Source organism: Pongo pygmaeus, chromosome 14 (genome assembly GCF_028885625.2).
Source record: "Pongo pygmaeus isolate AG05252 chromosome 14, NHGRI_mPonPyg2-v2.0_pri, whole genome shotgun sequence".
In the NCBI taxonomy this organism is placed as follows: domain Eukaryota; kingdom Metazoa; phylum Chordata; class Mammalia; order Primates; family Hominidae; genus Pongo; species Pongo pygmaeus.
Window position 1 is genome coordinate 31,556,300 of NC_072387.2, and position 20,966 is coordinate 31,577,265.

Sequence of the window (20,966 nt, forward strand, 5' to 3'; positions counted from 1 at the left end):
AAAAAAAAATATATATATATATCACATTTTCTTTCTTTCTGCTTCTTTCTTTCTTCTCCTTTCTTTCTTTCTCCTTCTTTCTTTCTTTCTCTTTCTTTCTTTCTTTCTTCCTCTCCTCCCCTCCCCTCCCCTCCCCTCCCCTCCCCTCCCCTCTCCTCTCCTTTCCTTTCTTTTCTTTTTTTCTTTTTTGAGACAGAGTCTCACCCTGTTGGCCAGGCTGGATTGCAGTGGTGCAATCTCGGCTCACTGCAACCTCCACCTCCCGGGTTCAAGCAATTCTCTGCCTCAGCCTCCCGAGTAATCCCGAGTAGCTGGGATTACAGGCACCCGCCACCATGCCTGGCTAATTTTTGTATTTTTAGTAGAGACAGGGTTTCACCATCTTGGGCAGGCTGCTCTTGAACTCCTGACCTCATGATCCACCTGCCTCAGCCTCCCAAAGTCCTGGGATTACAGGCCTGAGCCACCGTGCCCAGCCCACATTTTCTTTATTCATTTGTTTGTTGATGGACACTTAGGTTGATTCTATATTTTTGCTATTGTGAATGGTGCTGCGGTAAACATGGAAGTACAAGTATCATCTCTTTGATGTACTGGTTTTGTTTCCTTTGTATAAACACCCAGTAGTGGCATTGCTGGATTGTGTGGTAGTTCTATTTTCAGTTTCCTGAGAAATCTCCATACTGTTTTCCATAGTAATTATACTAATTTACATTCTTACTCAGCAGTGTATGAGTTCCCCTTTCTCTGCATCCTCACCCACATCCATTATTATTTTGTCTTTTTAATCATAGCCATTCTCACTGGGTGAAGATGATAGCTCATTGTGGTTTTAATTTGCATTTCCTTTATGATTAGAGACATTGAGCATTTTTTATATACCTGTATGTCTTCTTTGGAGAAATATCTGTTTATGTCCTTTGCCCACTATTTGTGTATGATGTATGTATGTATGTATGTATGTATGTATGTATGTATGTATGTTTTGGAGTCAGGGTTTTGCTCTGTTGCCCAGGCTGGAGTGCAGTGGCATGGTCTCGGCTCACTGCAACCTCCGCCTCCTGGGTTCAAGTGATTTTCCTGCCTCAGCCTCCCGAGTAGCTGGGATTATAGGCACCTGCCACCATGCCCAGCTAATTGTTTGTATTTTTAGTAGAAATGGGGTTTCACCATATTAGCCAGGCTGGTCTTGAGTTCCTGACCTTGTGATCTGCCCGCCACGGCCTCCCAAAGTGCTGGCATTACAAGTGTGAGCCACTGTGCCCAGCCTCTTTTACTGTTTTTGACTTAAAGTCTGTTTTATCTGATATAAGTATAGCTACTCCTGATCACTTTTGGTTTCCCTTTGCACAGAATATCTTTTTCCACTCCTTTCCTTTCAGTCTATATGTCTCCACAGGTGAGGTGAGTTTCTTGTAGGAAGCATATATTTGGGTCATTTTTATTTTTAAAATCCATTCAGCCTGTCTATGTCTTTTCAGTGGAAAGTTTAATCCATTTACATTGAAGAGTATTTTTGACATGTGAGGGTTATTCCTGTCATTTTATTAATTGATTTCTGTTGCTTTATTTGTCCTTTGTCTCTTTCTTTCTCTCTTATTGTTTATCACTGTGGATTGGTGGTTTTCTTTAGTGATAACCTTTGAATTGTTTTTCTTATTTGTGTGCTTGCTCTACCAGTGGGTTTTATACTTTCCTGTGTTTCCATGATGGTAGATACCATCCTTTTGCTTCTGGGTATAAGACTCCCTTACATATTTCTTATATAACTGGTCTAGTGGTGATAAATTCCCTCCGCTTTTGCTTGTCTGGGAAGACATTATTTCACCTTCATTTATGAAAGATAACTTTGCTGGATGTAGTTTCTGTGGCTGATGGTTTTTTTCTTTCTGAACTTAGAATATATCATGCCATTCTTTCTTGGCCTGTAAGGTTTATGCTGAGAAATCAACTGTTAGTCTGATAGGAGTTCCCTTATTTTCTCCTGCTGTTTTTAGAATTTTCTCTGTCTTCAATTTTTGACAATTTGATGATAATGGGCCATGGAGAAGATCTTTTTGAATTATATCTGTTTGGGGATCTGTGTGCTTCCTGTATCTGCAAGTCTAAATCTCTTGCTAGACTTGGAAAGTTTTGTTACTTTGTTAAATAGCTTTTCTATTCCCTTGGTTTGTTCTTTGCCTTCTGAGACACTGAAAATTCAAATGTTTGGTTGCTTTATGGTGTCCCATGTGTCATGTAAGCTTTGTTCATTCCTTTCTTCTTTTTTTTTAATTTTTGTATGATAGGGTTATTTTAAAAGATCTGTCTTCAAGTTCTGAAATTTGTTATACTGCTTGACCTAGTCTGTTGCTGAATTTTTTTTTTTTTTTTTTTTTTTTTTTTGAGACAGAGTCTGTCTCTGTCACCCAGGCTGGAGTACAGTGGTGCCATCTTGGCTCACTGCAACCTCTGCCCCCTGGATTCAAGCAATTCTCATCCCTCAGCCTCCCGATTGGCTGGGATTACAGGCACACACCACCATAGCCAGCTAATTTTTGTATTTTTGTAGAGATGGGGTTTTGCCATGTAGGCCAGGCTGGTTTCGAACTCCTGACCTCAGACAATCTGCCTGCCTAAGCCTCCCAAAGTGCTGAGATTACAGGCATGAGACACCATGCCTGGCCTTTTTTTAATGTTTATTCCACATTGTGTCAGTCCTCACATGTCTCCTGGGATCCGTCTGATATGTAATCTGTTCGTTTTCCAGCAGTGATAATTTCATGTAAAATCCCAAATCTGATCTGAAATATTTTCTCTTCTCTTATTATCTTTACATAAATATTAACCATTTTGACATACTGAGATATAATTCAGTTGGTTCATGACTATGCCAGTAGCTCCATTTTTATATACAAATAGACATGCCTAAATCCCGTTTATTTTTTTGTATGCACATTTATTTAATTTTTAACTTTTATTTTAGGTTCAGGCGTACATATGGAGGTTTGTTATATATGTAAATTTTGTGTCATGGGGGTTTGATGCACAGATTATTTTGTCACTCAGGTGATAAGCATAGCACCTGATAGGTAGCTTTTTGATACTCACCATCCTCCCAGCCTCCAACCCTCAAGTAGGACCCAATGTCTGTTGTTCCCATATTTGTGTCCATGTGTACTCAATGTTTAACTCCCACTTATAAGTGAGAACATGAGGTATTTGGTTTCCTGTTCCTGTGTTAGTTTGCTTAGAATAATTTTTAAGCTGGAGCTGGATGGCCTCCAGCTCCATCCGTATTGCTGCAAAGCGCACGATCTTGTTTTTGTTTTATGGCTGCGTAGTATTCCACGGTATATGTGTGCCACATTTTTTTTATTCAGTTCACCATTGATGGGCACCTAGGTCAATTCTGTGTCTTTGCTACTGTGAATAGTGCTGCGATGAACATACGTGTGCGTGTGTCTTCATGGTAGAATGATATTGATATTCCTGTGGGTATATACTCAGTAATAGGATTGCTGGGTCACAGGGTAATTCTCAAGTTCTTTCAGAAATCACCAAACTGCTTTCCATAATGGCTGAACTAATTTACATATCCACCAGTAGTGTATAAGCATTCCCTTTCCTCTGCAACTTTGCCAGCATCTATTTTTTGGCTTTTTAATAATAGCCATTCTGACTGGTATGAGATGGTATCACATTGTAGTTTTGATTTGCATTTCTCTAGGATCAGTGATGTTGAGCACTTTTTCATGTTTGTTAGCTGTGTGTATGTCTTCTTTTGAGAAGTGTGTGTTCATGTCCTTTGCCCTTTTTTTTTTAATGAGGTTGTTTGTTTTTTGCTTGTAAATTTCTTTAAGTTCCTTATACATTCTGGATATTAGACCTTTGTCAGATGCATAATTTGCAAATATTTTTTCCCATTCTGTAGGCTGTCTGTTTAGTCTGCTGATAGTTTCTTTTGCTGTGCAGAAGCTCTTTAATTAGGTTCCACTTGTCTGTTTTTGTTTTTGTTGCAATTGCTTTTGGCATCTTCATCATGAAATCTTTGCAAGGTCCTATGTCAGAATGGTATTTCCTAGGTTATCTTTTAGGGATTTTATGGTTTTTAGGTTTTACATTTAAGTCTTTTAACCATCATGGGTTGATTTTTGTTTGTGGTGAAAGGAAGGGGTCCAGTTTCAATCTTCTGCATATGGCTAGTCAGTTATCCCATCACCATTTGTTGAGTAGCAAGTCCTTTCTCCATTGCTTGTTTTTATTGGCTTTGTCGAAGATCAGACAGTTGTAGCTGTGCAGCTTTATTTCTGAGTTCTCTAACCTGTTCCATTGGCCTGTGTGTCTGTTTTTGTACCAGTGCATGCTGTTTTGCTCACTGTAGCCTTGTAGATGGTTTGAAGTTGGGTAGTGTGGCATCTCCAGCTTCGTTCTTTTTGTGTAGGACTGCTTTTGCTATCCTCCACATAGCTAGTCAATCACAAGTTGTGCTAATTTTTTCTGCTGTTTCTCAAATCTGTCTCTCCTCTCAATTCTCACTACCCCCCTGGTTTTCCAGGCCCTCAACGTCTCTCACCCAAGCTGTGTAGTAGCCTCCTGACTGATCCCCGACACTTCAATGTTGCCCTCTCTCCTAAGCTGTGTAGTAGCCTCCTGACTGATCCCTGACACTTCAATGTTGCCCTCTCTCCCAAGCTGTGTAGTAGCCTCCTAACTGATCCCTGACACTTCAATGTTGCCCTCTCTCCTAAGCTGTGTAGTAGCCTCCTGACTGATCCCCGACACTTCAATGTTGCCCTCTCACCCAAGCTGTGTAGTAGCCTCCTAACTGATCCCCGACACTTCAATGTTGCCCTCTCTCCTAAGCTGTGTAGTAGCCTCCTAACTGATCCCCGACACTTCAATGTTACCCTCTCTCCTAAGCTGTGTAGTAGCCTCCTGACTGATCCCCGACACTTCAGTGTTACCCTCTCTCCTAAGCTGTGTAGTAGCCTCCTGACTGATCCCCAACACTTCAATGTTACCCTCTCTCCTAAGCTGTGTAGTAGCCTCCTGACTGATCCCCGACACTTCAATGTTACCCTCTCTCCTAAGCTGTGTAGTAGCCTCCTGACTGATCCCTGACACTTCAGTGTTACCCTCTCTCCTAAGCTGTGTAGTAGCCTCCTAACTGATCCCTGACACTTCAATGTTACCCTCTCACCCAAGCTGTGTAGTAGCCTCCTGACTGATCCCTGACACTTCAATGTTGCCCTCTCTCCTCACCACTGAAAGACAGCCTACCTGAAACAAAATTATCCTGAGACTTCCCTTCTTAAAATCCCTTTTTGACTCCCTATTGCCTATGAAATAATGTCTGTACTTCTTAATATACTGTGCAGGCATCTCCTGTTACTCCCTGCTCTACATTTGTTACAGCAGTAATAGTTAAATGTTTATAATTTCCCCTGAAATCCCTCTGCTATTCAATGCTTCCATGTATTTATTCATTATGATCTTTTTCTCTGAAACTCCCTCACCACTTTTTCTCCTGGTTTATTATTTATTGTCCTTCACGCCCAAGCTCAAGCATTATCTTTTTCAGAAAACCTACTTTGAAGTTCCAGAGTGGACCAATGGCCACTTTTAATGCTCCCCATAGTGTTAATCTCTATCTTTTCACTTTAAACATACTTTAAACCTGCTTCCTGAGTATAAAGTTTGTTATAATTTTAATATTTGTATTTTTCTATGTCTTTTTCTTCCCTTTGTGGTTTCTGTTAACTCCTGCTTAAGGTAGTTTGACTCTTCACGTCTTTGTTAAATTTTAGAAATAGCTCATATTTGTCTAAACTTTAACTTTGGGTATCCTGAGAGACCGGAATTGAGATGATTTGCCTGGTTTGTGCTTGGTTCTGGAAGTAGTACCAATCAGGAACCATTCTAGTTAGATTTATTGGTTTGAGGTTTCTTGGACTATGAGTATGGTGTAAATTCAAATTCCAGCGTAAGAGTAAAGCTGGTTAGAAAACATTAGGGAAGACTTAAAATTATTAATGTTTTAAAATCCACTGCCTGCAGACTGATTTGCTTATTGGTTCACTTGTCATATCCTTCCAACTTTGTCTTTTCTACTAAATCTATAACCCATTTTGGTGCCTGGGTTTATGTGAAGGTCTCAGACTCAGTTCCCTACTTTGTCAGGTTCAAATCCTATTAGTCAGTTAACCAGAAAAATTCTAGATCCCCAGGATTGCTGAACAGATTCCCAGGAATGTGTCAGAGCATTTCACAGTCCCCTATTGACATCTCATTCCCAGCTTTTTAAAAAAGAAAATATTTTGATTTTCCTATTGATTGCTGCAATTCCTATTTACTACCTCAGGCAGCCACGATGTTAACTAACAAAGCTCTAGGTTTTTGGTTTTGGCACACTTCCATGGCATCTCTGGCTTCTGTGTTGACTGATGACTTTAGTTTCACCTCTGGATTGTGTGTGCGTGTGTGTAATCATTTTGTACTTCCTTTACATTTTGTGAGTTCAGAAATATATTTAAAAGTGTATTTGGAGCTGGGCACAGTGGCTCATGCCTGTAATCCCTTTGGGAGGCCGAGGTGGAAGGATAACCTGAGGTCAGGATTTCGAGACTAGCCTGGCTAACATGGCGAAACCCGTCTCTACTAAAAATACATAAGTTAGCCGGGCATGGTGGCATGCACCTGTAATCCCAGCTATTAGGGAGGCTGAGGCAGGAGAATCACTTGAACTTGGGAGGTGGAGGTTGCCGTGAGCCAAGATCACATCACTGCACTCCAGCCTGGACAACAGAGTGAGACTCTGTTTCAAAAAAATGAATACAAAATAAAAAAATAAAAGTGTATTTGGAAGTGATGTCAGTAAAAATGGCAAGCTAGGAACCTTCAAAAATTTCTTATTCATAAAAGCAGCTGGGAACAAAGGAAGCAACTTTTTCAGAACTCTGGAAAATATCCAAAGGGTTGCCTCAATCTTGGGAGCATTTATTCAAGAATGTAGGCTGAATTTTGGTGAGAATACTGCACTTTGTAGTGTTCTTACTTTATGCTCATCACATCCTCCCACCTCCATGGTAGCCTTGAAAACCAACATCCTACAATCTTGGTGAAAAACAAGCTCCTGGGAACCACAGAAAGGAACAAAATGGGGTTGGGACTCATTCAAAGCCTTATTCCCAGAGAAACGTCATTATGTGACCTGACTAGGAGGTCCCAGGAAGACCCCACACCCAAAACTATCTTTATTTGGCCTGACTTAGGCTCCCCCAGCCTTTGTTCAGGGGATATTTGTTAAAGACAATCAGAGGCAATTTTTGAACATCATGGCTGCCTGTGGTACAGATAAGTTGAGATACACAATATGCTAACAAAAATGTAAACAAAGGCCGGGTGCGGTGGCTCATGCCTGTAATCCCAGCACTTTGGGAGGCCAAGGCGGGCAGGTCATGAGTTCAGGAGATTGAGACCATCTTGGCTAACATGGTGAAACGCTGTCTCTACTAAAAAAAAATAAAAAAAAATTAGCCAGACGTAGTGGCGGGCGCCTGTAGTCCCAGCTACTAGGGAGGCTGAGGCAGGAGAATGGCATGAACCCAGGAGGTGGAGCTTGCAGTGAGCCAAGATCACACCACTGCAGTCCAGCCTGGATGACAGAGCGAGACTCTATCTCAAAAAAAAAAAAGAAAAGTAAACAAAAGAAAACAAAGAAAAAAACAAATGCTGAGAGTACTAAACCTAATTGCTGTCAGAAGACATTTCTGTTCATGTCTTCCACCTACAAATTTAACATCTTTTCCATCTCAACTAAGTACTTATCATGCACTGTAGCTGTAACTTTTGTAGCTTGAGGTTTGACAGCAAAACTGACACAAATTTCTTTTTTCTTCTTCACAATTTTATAGGTAGAGGATTTGTCCTTACTGTAAATCTTAGCAACCTCAGCCTATAATATTTTTCTTTTCTTATGATGTCAGAGACTTTCATCTTTTCACTTAAAGGAAGCACATTGTGGCTTCTCGCTGGCATATCCACATTGCCAGGATAATTACCACTGCATATTGGGGCAAATATGAAGTGAAATAAAGGTTACTTGTATACAACCCCTGTGATGCCATGATAGTTGGTGTGATAATCAGGATGGCTACTAAGGGTCTAATGAGACTTATTAATCAAGAGTTCTACATGTAGCAAAAATATCCTTCAATGTTGAAGGAGAAATGTAAGACATTAAGCATCTTAAGACATTTAAGACATTCCTTGGTAAACAAAACTAAAAAAATTTGTTGCTTGAAGACATCTCTATGAGAAATACTAATGGGAGTCATTTAGGCTGAAATGAAAGAATACTACGTAGTAACTCAAATCCACATGAGGAAATAAAGAGCTGAGAAAGATAACTATATGAGTAAGTATAAAAGGCAGTATAAGCATAAAGCAGTTCTCATAAATGGGTTGATGAACATAAAGCATATGAAGATATGTTTTATATGACATTAACAACACAATGGAAGAGAGAGGGAATGGATTGACATAGGAAAAAGTTTATGTATACTGTTGTAATTAAGTTGGTATTAATATGAACTACATAGTTATAAATCAACATGTTAATTGCAATATCCAGGGCAACAACTAAGAAAAAACTCAAAAATGTAGTAAAGGAAATGACAAAGAAATAAAAATTGTACACTCTAAAACTATTTAGCATAAATCTTACTTTATCAATGATTGTATTAAATGGAAATTTCTCTCAATTTAAAAGGAAGAAATTTGCAGAATGAATTCAAGGATATGATCCTACTACACGCTGTCTATAAGAGACATGCTTTAGACCAAGACTCAAATAGATTGAAAGTAAAAATATAGAAAAAGATATAACAAGCAAACAGTAACCAAAAAACTAAATAAATAAATAAGGAGATGGAATCATGATACAAAATTAGAAAAAAAAACAGACTTAAAGGGAAAAATTTTAATTAACAACAAAGGAGATTTTATAATAATGAGAATCAATCCATCAAAAATACATAACAGAGCCCCAAAGTGTACATGAAGAAAAAAATGACAGAATTGAAGGGAGAAACAATTCAGCAATCATAGTTGAGGACTTCAATTCCCCACTTTCGTTAACAGCTAGACAATTGGGCAGAAAATCAATAAGAAAATATAAGACTTGAATAATACTATAAACCAACTAGATTTAACAGATATCTGTAGCATTCTCCATCCAACAACAGAGTATACAGTCTCTATAAGTGCACATGGAACATTCTCCAGGAAAGACCATATGCTGGACAATAAAACAACTGTCAATAAAAGATTTAAATCATACAAAACATGTTCTCAACTGCAATAAAATGAAGTTAGAATAGTAAGAGAAGGAAATTTGGGAAGTTCACAAATATATGGAAATGAAACAATGTACTCTTAATCAATTGGTCATAGGAGAAATCCAAGAGAAATCAGAACATATTTTGAGATGAATGAAAACAATGATTCCACATCTCAAAATTTGTGGAATGCAGCTAATTCCATGCTTAAACGCAAAATTATAGGTGTAAATTCTTACATTAGAGTGGAAGAAAGATATCAATGAATAATTTAACTTTCCACCTAAAGAAACTAGAAGAAGAAGAGCAAACTGAAACCAAAGCAAATAAAGCAAGGATATAATAAATTTTAGAGTGAAAATAAATAAAATAGCAAGCAGAAAAACAATAGAGAAAATAAACAAAACCAAAAGTTATTTGAAAAGATCAACAAAATTGATAGCTTAGCTAGCCTGATCAAGAAAAAAAAGAAAAGAACCCAAAAATGTGGTAAATAGGTTAGGTACATAATAACCAAAAAAACCCTAAACCCTTAGATAATCTAGTAAAAATTACGAAAAACCAACAGCTAACATTAAACTTAGTGGTGAAAGTCTTAAAGCTTTTCTCCTAAGATGAGGAACAAGACATGCTTTTTCTTTTTTTTTTTTAAGTTGTTTTTTTTTTAATTATTATACTTTAAGTTTTAGGGTACATGTGCACAATGTGCAGGTTAGTTACATATGTATACATGTGCCATGCTGGTGTGCTGCACCCATTAACTCGCCATTTAGCATTAGGTATATCTCCTAATGCTATCCCTCCCCCCTCCCCCGACCCCACAACAGTCCCCAAGAGTGTGATGTTCCCCTTCCTGTGTCCATGTGTTCTCATTGTTCAATTCCCATCTATGAGTGAGAACATGCGGTGTTTGGTTTTTTCTCCTTATGATAGTTTACTGAGAATGATGATTTCCAATTTCATCCATGTCCCTACAAAGGACATGAACTCATCATTTTTTATGGCTGCATAGTATTCCATGGTGTATATGTGCCACATTTTCTTAATCCAGTCTATCATTGTTGGACATTTGGGTTGGTTCCAAGTCTTTGCTATTGTGAATAGTGCCGCAGTAAACATACGTGTGCATGTGTCTTTATAGCAGCATGATTTATAGTCCTTTGGGTATATACCCACTAATAGGATGGCTGGGTCAAATGGTATTTCTAGTTCTAGATCCCTGAGGAATCGCCACACTGACTTCCACAAGGGTTGAACTAGTTTACAGTCCCACCAACAGTGTAAAAGTGTTCCTATTTCTCCACATCCTCTCCAGCACCTGTTGTTCCCTGACTTTTTAATGATTGCCATTCTAACTGGTGTGAGATATTATCTCATTGTGGTTTTGATTTGCATTTCTCTGATGGCCAGTGATGATGAGCATTTTTTCATGTGTCTTTTGGCTACATAAATGTCTTCTTTTGAGAAGTGTCTGTTCATATCCTTCGCCCACTTTTTGATGGGTTTTTTTTTTTTCTTGTAAATTTGTTTGAGTTAATTGTAGATTCTGGATATTGGCCCTTTGTCAGATGAGTAGGTTGAGAAAATTTTCTCCCATTTTGTAGGTTGCCTGTTCACTCTGATGGTAGTTTCTTTTGCTGTGCAGAAGCTCTTTAGTTTAATTAGATCCCATTTGTCAATTTTGTCTTTTGTTGCCATTGCTTTTGGTGTTTTAGACATGAAGTCCTTGCCCATGCCTATGTCCTGAATGGTATTGCCTAGGTTTTCTTCTAGGGTTTTTATGGTTTTAGTTCTAACATTGAAGTCTTTAATCCATCTTGAATTAATTTTTGTATAAGGTGTAAGGAAGGGATCCAGTTTCAGCTTTCTACATATGGCTAGCCAGTTTTCCCAGCACCATTTATTAAATAGGGCATCCTTTACCCATTGCTTGTTTTTCTCAGGTTTGTCAAAGATCAGATAGTTGTAGATATGCAGCCTTATTTCTGAGGGCTCTGTTCTGTTCCATTGATCTATATCTCTGTTTTGGTACCAGTACCATGCTGTTTTGGTTACTGTAGCCTTTTAGTATAGTTTGCAGTCAGGTAGCGTGATACCTCCAGCTTTGTTCTTTTGGCTTAGGATTGACTTGGCGATGCAGGCTCTTTTTTTGTTCCATATGAACTTTAAAGTAGTTTTTTCCAATTCTGTGAAGAAAGTCATTGGTAGCTTGCTGGCGATGGCATTGAATCTATAAATTACCTTGGGCAGTATGGCCATTTTCATGATATTGATTCTTCCTACCCATGAGCATGGAACGTTCTTCCATTTGTTTGTATCCTCTTTTATTTCCTTGAGCAGTGGTTTATAGTTCTCCTTGAAGAGGTCCTTCACGTCCCTTGTAAGTTGGATTCCTAAGTATTTTATTCTCTTTGAAGCAATTGTGAATGGGAGTTCACTCATGATTTGGCTCTCTGTTTGTCTGTTATTGGTGTATAAAAATGCTTGTGATTTTTGTACATTGATTTTGTATCCTGAGACTTTGCTGAAGTTGCTTATCAGCTTAAGGAGATTTTGGGCTGAGACAATGGGGTTTTCTAGATATACATCATGTCGTCTGCAAACAGGGACAATTTGATTTCCTCTTTTCCTAATTGAATACCCTTTATTTCCTTCTCCTGCCTAATTGCCCTGGCCAGAACTTCCAACACTATGTTGAATAGGAGTGGTGAGAGAGGGCATCCCTGTCTTGTGCCAGTTTTCAAAGGGAATGCTTCCAGTTTTTGCCCATTCAGTATGATATTGGCTGTCGGTTTGTCACAGATAGCTCTTATTATTTTGAGATACATCCCATCAATACCTAATTTATTGAGAGTTTTTAGCATGAAGTGTTGTTGAATTTTGTCAAAGGCCTTTTCTGCATCAATTGAGATAATCACATGGTTTTGTCTTTGGTTCTGTTTATACGCTGGATTACGTTTATTGATTTGCATATGTTGAACCAGCCTTGCATCCCAGGGATGTAGCCCACTTGATCATGGGGGATAAGCTTTTTCATGTGCTGCTGGATTCTGTTTGCCAGTATTTTATTGAGGATTTTTACATCGATGTTCATCAAGGATATTGGTCTAAAATTCTCTTTTTTGGTTGTGTCTCTGCCAGGCTTTGGTATCAGGATGATGCTGGCCTCATAAAATGAGTTAGGGAGGATTCCCTCTTTTTCTATTGATTGGAATAGTTTCAGAAGGAATGGTACCAGCTCCTCCTTGTACCTCTGGTAGAATTTGGCTGTGAATCCATCTGGTCCTGGACTCTTTTTTGTTAGTAAGCTATTGATTATTGCCACAATTTCAGCTCCTGTTATTGGTCTATTCAGAGATTCAACTTCTTCCTGGTTTAGTCTTGGGAGAGTGTATGTGTCCAGGAATTTATCCATTTCTTCTAGATTTTCTAGTTTATTTGCATAGAGGTGTTTGTAATATTCTCTGATGGTGGTTTGTATTTCTGTGGGATCGGTGGTGATATCCCCTTTATCATTTTTTATTGCATCTATTTGATTCTTCTCTCTTTTTTTCTTTATTAGTCTTGCTAGCGATCTATCAATTTTCTTGATCCTTTCAAAAAACCAGCTCCTGGATTCATTAATTTTTTGAAGGGTTTTTTTTGTCTCTATTTCCTTCAGTTCTGCTCTGATTTTAGTTATTTCTTGCCTTCTGCTAGCTTTTGAATGTGTTTGCTCTTGCTTTTCTAGTTCTTTTAATTGTGATGTTAGGGTGTCAATTTTGGATCTTTCCTGCTTTCTCTTGTGGGCATTTAGTGCTATAAATTTCCCTCTACACACTGCTTTGAATGTGTCCCAGAGATTCTGGTATGTTGTGTCTTTGTTCTCATTGGTTTCAAAGAACATCTTTATTTCTGCCTTCATTTCGTTATGTACCCAGTAGTCATTCAGGAGCAGGTTGTTCTGTTTCCATGTAGTTGAGCGGTTTTGAGTGAGTTTCTTAATCCTGAGTTCTAGTTTGATTGCACTGTGGTCTGAGAGACAGTTTGTCATAATTTCTGTTCTTTTACATTTGCTGAGGAGAGCTTTACTTCCAACTATGTGGTCAATTTTGGAGTAGGTGTGGTGTGGTGCTGAAAAAAATGTATATTCTGTTGATTTGGGGTGAAGAGTTCTGTAGATGTCTATTAGATCCGCTTGGTGCAGAGCTGAGTTCAATTCCTGGGTATCCTTGTTAACTTTCTGTCTCATTGATCTGTCTAATGTTGACAGTGGGGTGTTAAACTCTCCCATTATTATTGTTTGGGAGTCTAAGTCTCTTTGTAGGTCACTCAGGACTTGCTCTATGAATCTGGGTGCTCCTGTATTGGGTGCATATATATTTAGGATAGTTAGCTCTTGTCAAATTGATCCCTTTACCATTATGTAATGGCCTTCTTTGTCTCTTTTGATCTTTGTTGGTTTAAAGTCTGTTTTATCAGAGACTAGGATTGCAACCCCTGCCTTTTTTTGTTTTCCATTTGCTTGGTAGATCTTCCTCCGTCCTTTTGTTTTGAGCCTATGTGTGTCTCTGCACGTGAGATGGGTTTCCTGAATACAGCACAGTGATGTGTCTTGACTCTTTATCCAATTTGCCATTCTGTGTCTTTTAATTGGAGCATTTAGTCCATTTACATTTAAAGTTAATATTGTTATGTGTGAATTTGATTGTGTCATTATGATGTTAGCTGGTTATTTTGCTTGTTAGTTGATGCAGTTTCTTCCTAGTCTCCACGGTCTTTACATTTTGGCATGATGTTGCAGCGGCTGGTACCGGTTGTGCCTTTCCATGTTTAGGGTTTCCTTCGGGAGCTCTTTTAGGGCAGGCCTGGTGGTGACAAAATCTCTCAACATTTGCCTGTCTGTAAAGTATTTTATTTCTCCTTCACTTCTGAAGCTTAGTTTGACTGGATATGAAATTCTGGCTTGAAAATTCTTTTCTTTAAGAATGTTGAATATTGGCCCCCACTCTCTTCTGGCTTGTAGAGTTTCTGCCGAGAGATCCGCTGTTAGTCTGATGGGCTTCCCTTTGTGGGTAACCCGATCTTTCTCTCTGGCTGCCCTTAACATTTTTTCCTTCATTTCAACTTTGGTGAATCTGACAATTATGTGTCTTGGAGTTGCTCTTCTCGAGGAGTATCTTTGTGGCATTCTCTGTATTTCCTGAATCTGAATGTTGGCCTGCCTTGCTAGATTGCGGAAGTTCTCCTGGATAATATCTTGCAGAGTGTTTTCCAACTTGGTTCCATTCTCCCCGTCACTTTCAGGTACACCAATCAGATGCAGATTTGGTCTTTTCACATAGTCCCATATTTCTTGGAGGCTGTGTTCGTTTCTTTTTATTCTTTTTTTCTCTAAACTTCCCTTCTCGCTTCATTTCATTCATTTCATCTTCCGTCACTGATACCCTTTCTTCCAGTTGGTCACATCGGCTCTTGAGGCTTCTACATTCTTCACGTAGTTCTCCAGCCTTGGCTTTCAGCTCCGTCAGCTCCTTTAAGCGCTTCTCTGTATTGGTTATTCTAGTTATACATTCGTCTAAAGTTTTTTCAAAGTTTTCAACTTCTTTGCCTTTGGTTTGAATTTCCTCCTGTAGCTCGGAGTAGTTTGATCGTCTGAAGCCTTCTTCTCTCAACTCGTCAAAGTCATTCTCCGTCCAGCTTTGTTCCATTGCTGGTGAGGAACTGCGTTCCTTTGGAGGAGGAGAGGCACTCTGCTTTTTAGATCTAGTTTCCAGTTTTTCTGCTCTGTTTTTTCCCCATCTTTGTGGTTTTAACTACTTTTGGTCTTTGATGATGGTGTTGTACAGATGGGTTCTTGGTGTGGATGTCCTTTCTGTTTGTTAGTTTTCCTTCTAACAGACAGGACCCTCAGCTGCAGGTCTGTTGGAGTTTGCTAGAGGTCCACTCCAGACCCTGTTTGCCTGGGTATCAGCAGCGGTGTCTGCAGAAAAGCGGATTTTCGTGATCTGCGAATGCTGCTGTCTGATTGTTCCTCTGGAAGTTTTGTCTCAGAGGAGTACCAGGCTGTGTGAGGTGTCAGTCTGCCCCTACTGGGGGGTGCCTCCCAGTTAGGCTGCTCGGGGGTCAGGGGTCAGGGACCCTCTTGAAGAGGCATTCTGCCCGTTCTCACATTTCCAGCTGGGTGCTGGGAGAACCACTGCTCTCCTCAAAGCTGTCAGACAGGGACATTTAAGTCTGCAGAGGTTACTGCTGTCTTTTTGTTTGTCTGTGCCCTGCCCCCAGAGGTGGAGCCTACAGAGGCAGGCAGGCCTCCTTGAGCTGTGGTGGGCTCCACCCAGTTCCAGCTTCCTGGCTGCTTTGTTTACCTAAGCGAGCCTGGGCAATGGCGGGCGCCCCTCCCCCAGCCTCGCTGCCGCCTTGCAGTTTGATCTCAGACTGCTGTGCTAGCAATCAGCAAGACTCCGTGGGCGTAGGACCCTCCGCGCCCGGTGCCGGATATAATCTCCTGGTAGGCCGTTTCCTAAGCCCGTCGGGAAAGCACAGTATTCGGGTGGGAGTGGCCCGATTTTTTAGGTGCCGTCTGTCACCCCTTTCCTTGACAAGGAAAGGGAACTCCCTGACCCCTTGCGCTTCCCAAGTGAGGCAATGCCTCGCCCTGCTTCGGCTGGCGCCCGGTGCGCTGCACCCACTGTGCTGTGCCCACTGTCTGGCACTCCCTAGTGAGATGAACCGGGTACCTCAGATGGAAATGCAGAAATCACCCGTCTTCTGCGTCGCTCACGCTGGGAGCTGTAGACCAGAGCTCTTCCTCAAGACATGCTTTCTCTATTCAACTTTGTACTGGAGATTCTAGCCAGGACAAGTAGACAAAAAAAAAACAAAAAAAAAAACCAACAACAAAAAAGAAATAAAAAAAAATAAAAAACATCTAGATTGGAATGGAAAAAGGGAAACTCTATTTTTTGCAGATAAATAATGTTGTATATAGAAAATCTAAGGAACCCACAACAACAACAAACCTGCTGGAGCAACAACTGAGTTCACAAAAGATATAAGATCAGTGTGCAAAAAAATCAGTTATATTTAGAAACATTAGCAATGAGTAGGCTCAAAATGAAATTCAGAAAGTAATTTTATTTACAATAGCATTAAAAAATAGGACAAAAACAAAAGAAATGTAAGACTACAAAACATTATTGAAAGTGATTAAGACCTAAATAAATGGATACACATTCTGTATTTACTGAATGGAAGACATTACTATTAAGATGACAGTACTCCACAAATTGATATACATATTCAACTCAGTTCCTATCAAAATCCTAGCCTCTCTTTTTGCAGAAATTGACTTGCTGATCTAAGATTCGTTGGAAAATGCAAGGGACTCTGAATAACCAAAACAATCTTGAAGAAGAACAATGAAGTTGCAGAGTCCACACTTTATTATTTCAAAACTTACTATAAAGCTATAGTGGTTAAAGTTGCATAGTACTAGAATAAGGATAGACATGTAGATCAATGGAATAGAATTGAGAGTCCAGAAGTAAATCCATACATTTAAGGTCAATTGATTTTCCACAAGGGTACCAAGACTATTGAGTGGAAAAGAACAGTCTCTTCAGCAAATGGTGCTGGAACAACTGGATATCCACATACAAATGAATGAAGTTAGATCTCTTTCTCACATCATACAGAAAAATTAACCTCAAATGGAAGAAGTATCTAAATGTAAGATCCCAAACTATGCTCTTAGACAAAAACATAGGTATACTTTTTTTATGATATTAGTAATGATTTCTTTTTCTTCCTCTCCTTTTATGTGGAACAGGAAAGCTAGAGGGGTTTAGAGTTGTCTTATTGCTTTTCCCCTATGTCAGACAAGGCCCTGATAAAGCAGTTTTTCTTTAGAGCAGGTCTTTCACGCAGAGAATAGAATGCTCTGGGCATATTTCAAAATGGTTGCTATACCCACTCACTCTCTCTATCCCCCAATTAGGGCATATTTTGAAATGGTTGCTTTTCCCTTTTCCTTGTGTAAAGAGCCTGAGGAAATTTTCTTCAGCCTTCATCATGAGAACCTGGTGGGGTTTCTGGAAGTAAAATTCATGAAAGTCTAAGGGGCTCCCAAGACGGGACTCCAACAAGCTTTTAACTCTCAAGCGAGTCCACACTCAGCCACCAGTAATTTACTGATTACCATTGAAGTGCTCCTACCAATTACTGGCTCTGTGGCTTCTGCTCTCAGGTAAACTGTGATTTTCTGTAGTCACCCATCTCTCTAGTTTTTCAGGAAGTGCTTTCCCTGTGACCTGTATTCTCCGACAGATCTAAGAAAAGTTGTTGATTTTCAGTTTGATTATCTTTTTTTCTGCTGTGAAGATGAGAGTGATGACTTCCAAGTTCTCTACGTGTTGGAGTGGGAACTGGAAGACCTAATTCACTTCTTAAGAAACAAACTGTTTTCCACAGTGGATCTAGCACTTTACATTCGTGGCATTGTATGAGAGTTTCAGTTTCTCTCTATCTTTGTCAACACGCCATCTTTCTAATTTTAGATATTCTAATAGGTATCTAGTGGTTTCTTATTGTAGTTTTAATCTGCAGTTCTCTAATAGCTAGTGATGATGACCATTTTTTCATTTGCTTATTTGCCAGTTGCAAATCTTTATTAGTGAAGTATCTGTGCACGTTTTGCCCATTTTTAAAAAGTTGGGTTGTTTTCTTACAATTGAAGTTTATTTTTTCTTATACTCAAAATTTTAATTGACACATAATAAATTGTACATATTTATGAAGTATAATGTGATGTTTCAGTACATTTTACATTGTATAATGATCAAATCATGGTAATTAGCATATCCATCGCCTTAAACATTTACCATTTCTTTGATGTAAGAACATTCAAAATCCTCTCTTCTAGCTAGAATATGAATGTATTTTAAATGTACAACTATTTGTTTTCTCACAATCCTATAAAATGATAGCTTGAGTCAATGAAGTATCCCCCCAAGTCCTATCAACCTTGTCTATTTTAGTGAAATTTAATATTGTCTAGACAACACTAGACAAACATAGTTATTCAGAGAGGATACCTGAGCCCTCTGGTTATTCTTTCTAACCCACAAGGGAAGCTGAACACTTGATGTAAACTTCTTCATCAGAGTAAATAGGAAGAATCCCCTCCATTACATACAAAAGAAAAAATAACTGGAGAGATAGTCTCTGCTCTGAGGTTATTATGCTGTGGTCTTTGGTTTTGGTACATTCTCCCTCACCCCATGCCCTTCTCCCTCATCTTTAATGAGTATCTGTATGTATGGCAGAAGAGCATGTTTTTAAGTCTCTGCAGTCTGGGGCCAAGCTCGTTCTATTCCCCACTCTACAAGAATCACAAGAGCACCAGGATTCTGTTTGGGGTTGCCATGGACACAGAGTTCTTATTACAGAACTGACTTATTCTCAATACAAGGTAAAGACCTAGAGGTGAGGTCTCTGATCAGGGGAGTCCCATCCCATCCTCTGCCCTCTCTGTTGGCTAATGCTGTCCTCTCATCCTCATCAGGAGAATTAAAATCATGTAAAGTTTTGGCGGGGGAACTAGAAGGTGGTCTCTGGGGCCCATAGACAGGAAAGTTTGGTTATACCCAGCCGGGGGGACCACTAATTGACATTCCATTCCCCTCCCAGGGACCTTACAGAGTCCCCTCATCCTCAGGGTACTGGGGGACAACCAGTGGGTGTAAGGCCAAACAGCAACAACCTTGTTACTTGCCAGAAATTGGGTCAAGATTTGATTTAACAAGTTTGGTTTTGGAAACTAAAAAATGAAAAAAGAAAAGCCATAATCTTGAAAGGCAACAAGAGAGAAAACTGCTAACAGGATCTTGATTAAATTTCTCCGTCTTAGAGAATGTTGTGCTGAAGACACAAGACCTCAGACTTGTGTTATTCTAGCAGCTGAACAGACCCCAGGCTCTTCTGACTGGCAATGGCACTGGAAGCAGTCTGATCTGTAGGTAAGCAGGTCCAGGGCTTACAGGGAGAAACTCCCAGAAATCCAGCTCTGCCTTGGGTTGCCCTGGTTCACGTCCAAAGACGTGCTTAGGCCACATCTCTGGAGCACAAGGTGGTAGACTGAGAGCTTTGATATTTCTACTCCTACTGCAGATGAGCTGGTATAACTCCGAAGGTATGGAATTTGCTGTTGTCTGTGACCCAGCAAATAGAAATAGAAAAATAATTAGATAGAAAAATAATAGAAATAGAAAAAATTTAAAAAACAAACCAAGCCTCATTCTATGCCTGTTAATGTCCTTAAAAATATGACATTTTAGGCAGTGTGATAATATGCATATACTGGTCACTTTAATCTTTCCTACAGGGGCAGCTGGTTGCCCTAATGGTGGATGCTGTGTTCAAGGATGGTGAGCTAGTGTTCAGCTCAGGAAGCCACTCCACAGAGATGGCCACCAAAAGGGCTTCAGTGGTCCCATCTCAATTAACACCTGAAACATTGTCAGTTATTACAGTGAAGGTCACAAATGGGTTATTATTAGTGAGATTGGTGGCTTACAAAGCAGCATGATGGATGTTACAATTATATGACATTTTAAGATCTGTGAATCAACTAACGTGTTTTGGAGACAGCCCACCCTCGCATAAACAGGATACAGGTGTATGAGGGTGGCCTGTAGTGTATATCTAGAGACGACACCCAAGGCTTGATCCTCATATGGTCCTATCTCCAGGAAGGTTTAGGAAGATTTTGGCCTCTGGAACATTAGGAATCTGTTGAGAATGAAGCTTTCATGCTTGGAGCACCTAAAGTACAGAAAGCTTACAAAAGCTTATGTACTGTGCCTGCTTGCTACTGAATGTTTTGTTAAATGAATATCTGTATGTATGGCAGATTTGGTCACAGACCTACTTTTCATTATAACCTGTAGCATGATTATAAAGGTGTAGCTAACCTTCACCTAACTCAAACTTCTGTGGTTGCTCCTATCTACCAAAAAGCATTTAAGAATTCTGCATGACCACTTTAGTTTAGGACAGTTTGCAATTCTCCCCTTCCTTAGAGGGCAATTTAGCTAGCTACTTATTCATGTCCCATGAGGGAAGTCATTCTGTGCCCCAAAGCAGCTTATCAAAGTATTATTTCAGACTTCATGCAATACTCTCCCTGAAAGGAGTTCAGGTAACATCTGTGGATGTCTCGTGCCCTTTTTGGAGATTAGTTTCCCAAGGAACTTGCTTAGCAATCCTGGCTTGTCACCTGAATCTGGAGTAATTTGAGTGTCTTCCAGTTCTCTTCCTCATTAGAGGATGTCTGAAAAATCCAGTAATCATTTAATAAGGCTGCTTATGTCAGAAACTCAAATTCTTATCTTTTTGGTGTTTTGAACATTTTCCCGTTATGATTTATTAGTGTATTCTGCATAGACAATCCAATTATTCATCCTGCTGAAAAGTAGCGGATGCCTGTAGATGCCTTTCTTTTTGTAAAAGGTATTGTTTTTCCTGAGACCTGGATGAATTTCCGGGAGCCATTCAAGGACATGAGAACACCCACTTAGAACTTCAAAGGTTCCCCTCATGGCCCTCAGACCAGGCTAACGAGATTTGATAATTTGAACTCTGGCATTCCTTTCCTCACAGGCTGAA

General features: G+C 39.6%; 2 protein-coding genes across 5 annotated transcripts in view; one reads left to right on the forward strand and one right to left on the reverse strand.

Annotated features, from left to right (window-relative positions):
* LOC134738006 (uncharacterized) overlaps window positions 1-20,966 on the reverse strand; it is a 347,768-nt gene that overhangs the window by 38,989 nt on the left and 287,813 nt on the right. The window contains exon 8 of one of the 2 annotated variants that reach the window (XM_063650640.1): window positions 1,556-19,510. The exons of the other annotated variant lie outside the window; for it this stretch is intronic. Within the exon in view, the coding sequence (XP_063506710.1) occupies window positions 19,253-19,510 (258 nt within the window). The 3' untranslated portion in view covers window positions 1,556-19,252. Of the gene's footprint in view, window positions 1-1,555; window positions 19,511-20,966 lie in introns of those variants that run through there. 2 annotated transcript variants of the gene reach the window in all.
* The window catches only part of LOC129011231 (ankyrin repeat domain-containing protein 26), a 71,579-nt gene that overhangs the window by 37,542 nt on the left and 13,071 nt on the right, over window positions 1-20,966 (forward strand). The window contains exon 7 of one of the 3 annotated variants that reach the window (XM_054445980.2): window positions 19,210-19,290. The exons of the other annotated variants lie outside the window; for them this stretch is intronic. Coding sequence (XP_054301955.2) covers window positions 19,210-19,256 — 47 coding nt within the window. The 3' untranslated portion in view covers window positions 19,257-19,290. Of the gene's footprint in view, window positions 1-19,209; window positions 19,291-20,966 lie in introns of those variants that run through there. 3 annotated transcript variants of the gene reach the window in all.